Consider the following 8,026-nt stretch of genomic DNA (forward strand, 5'->3'; position numbering starts at 1 on the left):
AAGGAGACTCCAGAGCCTCTTTGGGCAGCCTGCCCCAGGCCCCCAGCACACCCACAGCAGAGAAGTGTCCCCTGACAGCCATAGCCTGACCCTGCACACAGCTTAGGCCATGCCTCAGCTCCTCACCCAAACACCTTTTCAACTGCTCCAGGGCTCCAGTGCCCCCTGACCCCTGCAGTGAAGGAACTGCTCCTAGCTGAGCCTGCCCTGGGGCAGCCTGAGGCCACTGGGCAGCAGGGAGGCTGCAGCTGGACTCAGCACCAGCAGGAGCAGCACTGACAAATCCTCTCCTTCAATCACCCAGTCAAGAGCAAATCAGTTGAGACAGCCTCAGTTTCCCTCTGCAGCCTCTCCACATCAGGAGATGACAACAAAAAGCTTCTTCTGCAGATTTGCCTTTGACACAATTCAACCTTTCTGCTGCTGGCAAAACCTCCTGAATGCAGCCTGAGCTTTCAGGCCACAGATTGTTTTGTTCCTTCCTGCCCTTAACTTCCCAGGGAAGCAATAAAAGAAAGCCCACACAAAGCCCCCAAACAACAAACCACAGCAGCACCACCAACCCCCAGACCAAACCAACCAGCCCTGAGCTGAGCTCACACCGAGCTGCTGGTGCCTGGAGCTGCCACTGCCCCCCCAGCAGTGCTTCTGCTGGTCCTGCAAAGGCAGCAAGGGGCAGAGGGCTGCTCCAGCCCTTCCCTGGGGCTGGCACTCAGCAGGTCTCCAGGTCCTGAAGGGATACCAGTGGTCACATTCAGCAAGCAGATCCCAGAGGCTCTGTGGATGGCAGCACAATGCCAGAGCCTCCCCCCAGACCCTGGCAGCCACTACCCCTTTGTAAGCTACCATCTGCCTTGGCAAAGCCAGACACCCACCTCCCTCTCCCCTCCCTCACTGCTCCACACCCCCCCCCGCCCTCTGCCTCTTTCACATCAGCCTCCCCCTGGGGCTCATTCCCTGCCCAGCACTGCCAGTGGCACAGGCAGGCCCTGGGGAGAGGCTTTCCTTTACCTCTGTTCCTGCCTTTCCTTCTCCCTTGGCTCATCAGGGTCCCTCACATCTCACTGCCTGCTGGCCTGCAGCAGTGGCTGACTCCATCTGGAGCTGGGGCAGCTGCTCACACCCAGAGCTCAGCTCCATGATCACAGCAGGAAGCAGCTGAGCCTCAGCCCCTGACAAAGTTCACAAGGCAATGGGAACAGGCAGCAGGCACTGCAGCCTCAGGATCCACAGCACTCCCAGCCCTGGCCAAAAGTCCCTCCCCAGCTCTCCTGGAGCCCCCTCAGGTACTGCAAGGCTGCTCTGAGGTCTCCCTGGAGCCTTCTCCTCTCCAGGCTGAATAGCCCCAACTCTCCCAGCCTGTCCCCAGAGGAGGTGCTCCAAACAGTGAGACTTAACTTTAAAACCCAAACAAAGAGAGAGCCCTGAAGTGAGAGGCAGGGAGGAGGGAGTGCTGCTGGCCCTGCTGAAGAGTTGTGACCCTTTCCTGGGACAAGCTCCAGGAGGTGGGGGACAGTCCTGCAGCTCCCTTATCAGCAGACAGCTTCAGGTAGGTGAGCAGCTTCAGCAGGGTGGGGGAACAAAAGGAACTCACAGGAAGAAGCTGCTGCCCAGAGGTGTCTGGGGAAGGCAGAACACCAAACAGAGAGCGGTGACTGGGGACAGGATCCTCCAGCCCAGCCAAGGAACCTTCAGGAGGGCAGCTCCCAGGTCACTATGCTCATCCCCAGAGCTCATGGAGCCTGGCCTGGCCCTGCAGCCAGTGCAGCCCCACCAGCCCTGGCCACCCTCTCACCCCACAGCCCTGACCCCAGGCCCGTGGCCCTCTGCAGAGCTCACTGCTGCCACGTCGCTGGCACCGTGACCTGCCCTGGCACCTGGCCAGCTGCACTGCTGCCTTTGGGTCACAGCAGGAATCTAATCAGCACCAGGGAGATGAATCAGGATCTGAGCACAGAGAACAGCCTCAGCCTGAGAGCTGCTCCCCAGGGGCTGCTGGCCTGCTGCACACCTTGGGACGCTGGACCCAGACAGGAGGGGCTGGGGGGGACACCACTCTCCCTCCCTCCACGGCACCAAGGCTGCCCCTGGGGTGCCAGGCAGACAGCATTTCACACTCCCTCTTTCCAAACCCTTGAAGTTATTCTTACAGGGCTGCAAAAAGGCAAAGGGAGCTATAATTAAGCACCAGGCTGTGGAGAACTCGCTGCAACACCCTCCCTGCCCCCAGGACGTGGGGAACCCACGGGGCAAGGTGCTGGGGAGGCCTCCTGCACCCCCAGAGGCGAGCAGGACACCAGCAAACGGCTTGGTCCTGGGACAAGAGTCAGCATCACACTCTGCAGGCTGCAAACAGATCACAACAGAGACAGGCTGGCACGTGGGCAGGGCACAGCCAGCCCAGGCCTCCTCTGCTGCCCTTCCCAGCTCAGCCTGGCAGCTTGCTTTGGAGACTCAGTCCCAGACTCCATGGTTTTGTGTCCAGGGGACATGAAGGAGCATGCCTGCTGCTGCAAGAAGCCCTCCAGCACAGCCTGCACAGCTCAGAGCCATCCCACAGCCACACCAGGACACTGAGCAGCCTGGACCCAGCCCAGGCTGCAGAAAAGCTTTGAACACTGCCCAGCTGCTGCCAGCTGCTCCCCACACTGCTGCCAGGTTCTCCTTGCAGGTGAACTCAGCAGCTGCTCCTCAAAGACCCCTCCACCACAGCACGAGCCAAAAGCTCCTCAGTGAAGCTCCACAAGGTAACAGAAGCCATCAGAAAGCCTCTGAGTCATCCCAGGTCCCTTCTCAGTGTCTCACTTGTGCCATCCCCCCAGAGAGTCCCCAGCCACCTCTGGCACAGGGACCATGCTCACCACAGCCCCTGGGCTGCCACCCCAGTGCCACCTGCAGGAGGTGGCCAGAGGTGAGAGCAGACTCTCCTCAGTCACTGCCTGGCATCTGCAGCACCGAGCTGGAGGAGCTGCTCAGCAGAGAGCACATCCACACTGCTGCACCAGGGAGGTGCTGGAGTCCCTGGAACTGTGGCTGTGGCACCTGGGGCTCCATGACCTTGGAGAGCTTTCCCAACCCAAACAGTTCTGAGGCTCTGCTCACTTGGGATCAGCATCTCCATGGGGTGGGCAAGGAACCTCCTGTGAGCCCAGGGGGCTGCAGATTTCACACAGCAAGTCCAGGAGGTGCTGACTTCCAGCAAGCTGGGAACACCAACATGCAGCCAGAAACAAGCAAAGAGCCTGACAGGAGCTCAGCAGCCAGGAGCTAAAGGTTCAGGAGCTGGGAAGCTCGGTGGGAGGGATCCTTACAGGGTCAGTTAATGAACACAGCAGCTAGCAGAGACAGCTGAGACATTCTCCAACCCTCAGATGCACATCCCCACATGAACCCACGCTCAGATGTGAGAGAGCAGACACCAAGCAGCCTGCCCTCTCCACAAAGCAGCTGGCAGCACGAGCAGCTTCCCCAGGGGAAGGGTCCTGTCAGCACCACTCTGCACTGGCACAAGGGCTGGCAGCACTCAGGGTGTGTGCTTAACTCCACTCAGCCTCTCCACCTTATCTGAACACCCTGCAGGTACATCCAGCTCCTCAGCCTCAAGTGGGCAGAGTGATTCCCACTCAAGCAAGGGCCCAGAGTGATTGATGTATTAAAAGAGCAGCATCCAGTTTGACCTGAGAGCAGATTTACAGCTCAGAGGAGCAAAGGGATGCAGCAGGGAGGCTCCAGCAGGACTCTGCCGTTTGACTCTGTGAGCAGCAGCAGCTCTGGGGAGGGTGGGGGAAAGGCAAAGTGGCTCAGACCTGGCCACAAAAGGGTCAGAGTCAGAGCCCTGTGTGCTGCCAGCCGTGCAGTGCCTGTCCCTCAGCACGGGACAGAGACCTCTTCCCCCCGTCCCACTGCCAACCAGCTGCCAGAGAGCAGAACAGCAGCACGGCCTGCAGACAGCTACAGCTCCACAGAGCTCCCCCGGGGCTTGACCCTCAGCCCCGGGGCTTGACCCACAGCCCCTGCCCTTGTCCCGCACCACAGCCCTACAGCTTCTCTGTTCCTCTGCACTGTATGTGCCCCTCCTGCCCTGCATATACCTCCTTCACCCTACACTGCCCCTCACGCCCTATGCTTGCCCCCTCCCTCCTCGTACGTGTCCCTTCCTGCCCTACCGATGCCCCTTTTGCCCAGCGCCTGCCTCCTCCTGCCCTGCCCAGGCCCCTCCTACCGTACGTTTGCCCCTCCTGCCCCACAACCCCCAGTCCCCCGAGCCTCCCCCTTGCCCTGAAGCTCACAGCCCCCTCCCCGTACCCTCCACCGCCTCCTCCCCCAAGCCCTTCCCCGCTGCCCGCAGGCCCTGGCCCCGCCCGTCAGACCCTGCTCACCTGAGCAGACTGGACAGGGGGTGCCCCACACCGCCGCTGCCTCCGCCGCCGCCACCCCCACCGGAGCCGCCGCCTCCTCCTCCTCCTCCTCTTTCCCCTCCGGAGCTACCGAAGCCCGAGCTGAGGCGTTTCCCCGACAGCAATTTCTCGACGGCGGGCAAGTTCCCGGTGCGGGCGGCCTCCAGCAGCTCCTGCTCCTTCCCCATGGCCCGGCCCGGCCGCCGCCGCCCGCCCGCCAAGCCACGCCCCCTCCCCGAGCGGGCTTCCGGGGCGGGGCCTAAGGGGAGGAGCCAATCGGGAGGCGGATTCGGCGTGGGGCAGGGGCCTTGAGAAATGTGGCCAATGAGGAGGCGGATTCCTCTTGGGGGCGGAGCTAGACGGTGGGAGGCGGGGTCTAAACCCCGTCCTCATATGGCAGGTTCCGCCCCTCGCAGGGCAGTTCTCTTCCCGGGGTCTTCGCCTCGGCTCCGTTTTGGGCTGGTTTTGGGTTGTTTTATTTGTTGTACGAGGGGACAGGTAAAAGTGTGGGATTCCGGCACGTGTGGCAAGGGGAAATGGGCGGCTTTGGGTCAAAGCCTGACTTCCCCGGGTTCGTAATAGGCTGGAGGAGCTGGGTGTAAAGCTTACGGGGGTGGGAGTGCAGGGGGAGCGTGTAAAGGATGTGCAGGAAAGAGGGATGGAGGTAAGGGAGGAATGTGGGGGGGAAGAGGGATGTAAGGGAGGATGTGCACAGAGCAGGGGTGCGTCTGAAGGAGGAATGTGTAAAGGAGGGTGCAGTGCCAGCAGAAACGTGTGTGTACGGGTGGTGTGTAACAGGATTGCGGCCGGAGGGTGACTGCTTGCAAATGCTGCTGTGCGTGAGGGAGGAGGTATGCAAAGGAGGATTGCTCATCAAGGGGGAGGAAAGTGTAGAGGAAGATCTGTAACGAGGAGGGATGCATCTAAAGGAGGAAGAGGAGCCCACTGGCGAGGACCGGCCGTGTCCCCTGCCTAACATCCTCTTGTTTCTCTGCTTTCCACACAAATGACTGCCAGGGTGGGAGGGGACCTGCCTGGCTCCAGCCTCCGGCTCCATCCCCACCGGGCCTTCGGTCGCCCCAGCTCTCCCCAGGCCACCCCGAACCCCAGCGCCAGCGCTTCCCATCCCAGCCGCCCCGCAGTTCCTGCAGCTTCCCCAGTGTCCCCCAGCCCTTCCGCCGCCTCCCGCGGCGCCCCCAGCTCCTTCCCCTCACAGCCCCCCCGCTTCCCCCAGCGCCGGCCGGCCCCCGGCCGCCTCGGGGCCGTTGCCACGGCGACAGCCCCGCCCCGCCCCGCCGGTGCTGCGTCATCAGCCGGCGCCGGCGCTGCGCGAGGCGATGGCGGAGCCCGGCGCGCCGGGGCGGGAGGAGCTCGGCGCCGCCGCCTCTGCCGACCAGGAGCCGCCTCCCGCCGCCTCGTCCCCCTCGGGGGATGGAGCGGCGGCGGAGGAGGAGGAGCCGGCGGCCGCCGGGGTGGGAGGCGAAGGCGAGGCGGGAGAAGCCGGCGAGGGCGGCGAGCCCAAGGCGGAGGCGCTGGACGGAGAGGTGAGGCCGGAGCGGGGCCCGCAGCAAGCGCGGAGCGGGGCTGGGGGCCACTGAGCCGAGCGCTGCGCTCTCGACTAGGTGAGGAGCGCGGAGGGCGAGGCGGTGGACGGAGACGACCCCAGCCTGCAGCCGTCCGCCGCCAAGAAGGTGAAGCTGGAGCTGAAGGAGAGGAAGGAGAAGAAGCAGAAAGTGGACGAGGACGAGATCCAGAAGATGCAGTGAGTGCCGGGGAGGCCGCTGGCTGGCACCGCGTGGGTAATGTTAACCCATTGGTGGCCCGGGGGTAGCCGTGGCTCTGTCCCAGGTCCCGAAGGGGCACCCTGGGGCCTTTCCTGTCCAGCTCGGGTGTGTTCCACGCAGGCTTGGGGTGGTTGATGCGCTTTGTGGGACTGTTGCTGCGGCCTGAAGAGCCTCAGGCTTTCGGGTTTTGCTGTAAGAAATTCATTCTCCCTGCTGCAGGATCCTGGTCTCCTCCTTCTCCGAGGAGCAGCTGAACCGCTACGAGATGTATCGGCGCTCGGCCTTCCCCAAGGCGGCCATCAAAAGGGTAGGGCTGGAGCACCTCCCCCGGGGCAGGCTGAGCAGAGCCTGAGCAGAGCCTTGCACGCCACAAGGAGGCTGTGCCGTGCTCTCCCCTCCGGCTGCCTCAGGCCGGGTAGCTGAAGCCATTGTCAGATTAGCTGAGCCTATTATGGGCTAGCTTGGGGCTGATGTTTAAATTGGAGCTCACCTTAAATAATGGTGGTCTGGGGGCCACGAGGCAGAGGGAGATGTGACTGCTACAGGGCCTGCAGCTCAGCTGCAGCTGGCCTGCCTGTTTCAGGAGCCCTGTGCTGCTGTATGAAAGGCTCTGAGTTCAAATGTTCCACTGCTGCTGTGTGCCCTGTGCTCAGCTGCCTGCCCCTCTCCTCTTGCCCAGCTGATCCAGTCCATCACTGGCACCTCAGTCTCCCAGAACGTGGTGATTGCCATGTCAGGCATCTCCAAGGTCTTCGTGGGGGAGGTGGTTGAAGAAGGTGAGTGAAGAGTGAACTGCAGAGGGCAAACGTTGCCTGCAGCAGAGCAGGCCATGGGCTGGGCTGGGCCCTTCCCTTGCTGTCCCTGAGGCCCTTGGAACCTTGCAGGAGAATGCTGTGGTCTGCACTGCCAGTGCTGGGCTCAGCTCTGGGCCCTCACTCCGAGGACAGGGAGGGGCTGGAGCACTGCTCATTAAGTGTTCCAGGTCGTTAACTGCTTCCTGTCCTTGGCAGGAGGCCAGAACAAGGCTTACTCCAAGTGACAGACCCTGGGGGGTGTAGCTTCCTGTCACTGCTGTGCACAACCATCCCACACACCTTGGCCCAGGGGTTGCTCCAGAGCAGGTGGTTTCAGGTCCTGAGTTCCTGCATGACTCAACCCAGCAGTGTCCCTAAGAGCTGAGTGCCTTAAGAGCAGCTTACTCTGCTCTGGCCTCAGTGCCCCACAGCTGCCTTTCCCCTCCCAGAAGCACCCAGGGCAGTTTCACTCCTGTCTGTTACCCCTACATTCTGCCCCCAGAAGCAGGCTGGGCTGGGCTGGGCTCAGCTGCCCTGCTCAGCCAGGCCCTGGTTTGTGTTTTCAGCCCTGGATGTGTGTGAGAAGTGGGGGGAGCTGCCCCCCCTGCAGCCCAAGCACATGCGGGAGGCTGTCCGCAGGCTGAAGGCTCGAGGGCAGATCCCCAACTCCAAGTACAAGAAGATCATCTTCCACTGAGGGACCAGGGGCTGGAGGGGAAGACAGCTCCTGCTGCCACCCTCCCTCCTGCAGCTCCTGCAGGGCTGTGGCTGTGAGAGAAGTGACTGCAGGGAGGCTTCCTGCTGAGCTCTGCCCTGGAGCCCAGCATGGGGCAGGAGCCACATCCCTGAGGTGGAGACGTAGGCTCCTCAGGCTCAGCAGAGCAGGAGGAGGAAGGCTCAAGGCCTCCAGAGCTCACCCCCAGGTGCTTCCTGCAGAGAAGTGTCTGGTTCTGTACATTAAATCTGTTCTGGTCTCACCCTTGCTGGGAGGTGCTCATTGTGCAGGGAGGGGAGCAGAGCACCCCAACCTCTTCCTGAAGCTTCCACTTGC

General features: G+C 62.4%; 2 protein-coding genes across 5 annotated transcripts in view; one reads left to right on the forward strand and one right to left on the reverse strand.

Moving 5' to 3' along the window:
* ANKS1A (ankyrin repeat and sterile alpha motif domain containing 1A) overlaps positions 1–4,607 on the reverse strand; it is a 63,370-nt gene extending 58,763 nt beyond the window's left edge. For all 4 annotated transcript variants that reach the window (XM_054176501.1, XM_054176500.1, XM_054176499.1 and 1 more), the window contains exon 1: positions 4,380–4,607. In XM_054176501.1, the coding sequence (XP_054032476.1) occupies positions 4,380–4,585 (206 nt within the window). In that variant the 5' untranslated portion in view covers positions 4,586–4,607. The remainder of the gene's footprint in view (positions 1–4,379) is intronic.
* Positions 4,608–5,714: 1,107 nt separating this feature from the next.
* Positions 5,715–7,955, forward strand: TAF11 (TATA-box binding protein associated factor 11). Its single transcript, XM_009906219.2, has 5 exons — positions 5,715–5,941; positions 6,020–6,159; positions 6,401–6,488; positions 6,861–6,957; positions 7,542–7,955. The coding sequence occupies exons 1-5, from the start codon at positions 5,735–5,737 to the stop codon at positions 7,670–7,672; spliced, it is 663 nt and encodes a 220-aa protein (XP_009904521.2). The 5' UTR covers positions 5,715–5,734; the 3' UTR covers positions 7,673–7,955.
* The last annotated feature ends 71 nt before the right edge of the window (positions 7,956–8,026 follow it).

The sequence above is a fragment of the Dryobates pubescens genome, chromosome 35 (assembly GCF_014839835.1).
Source record: "Dryobates pubescens isolate bDryPub1 chromosome 35, bDryPub1.pri, whole genome shotgun sequence".
Taxonomy (NCBI): domain Eukaryota; kingdom Metazoa; phylum Chordata; class Aves; order Piciformes; family Picidae; genus Dryobates; species Dryobates pubescens.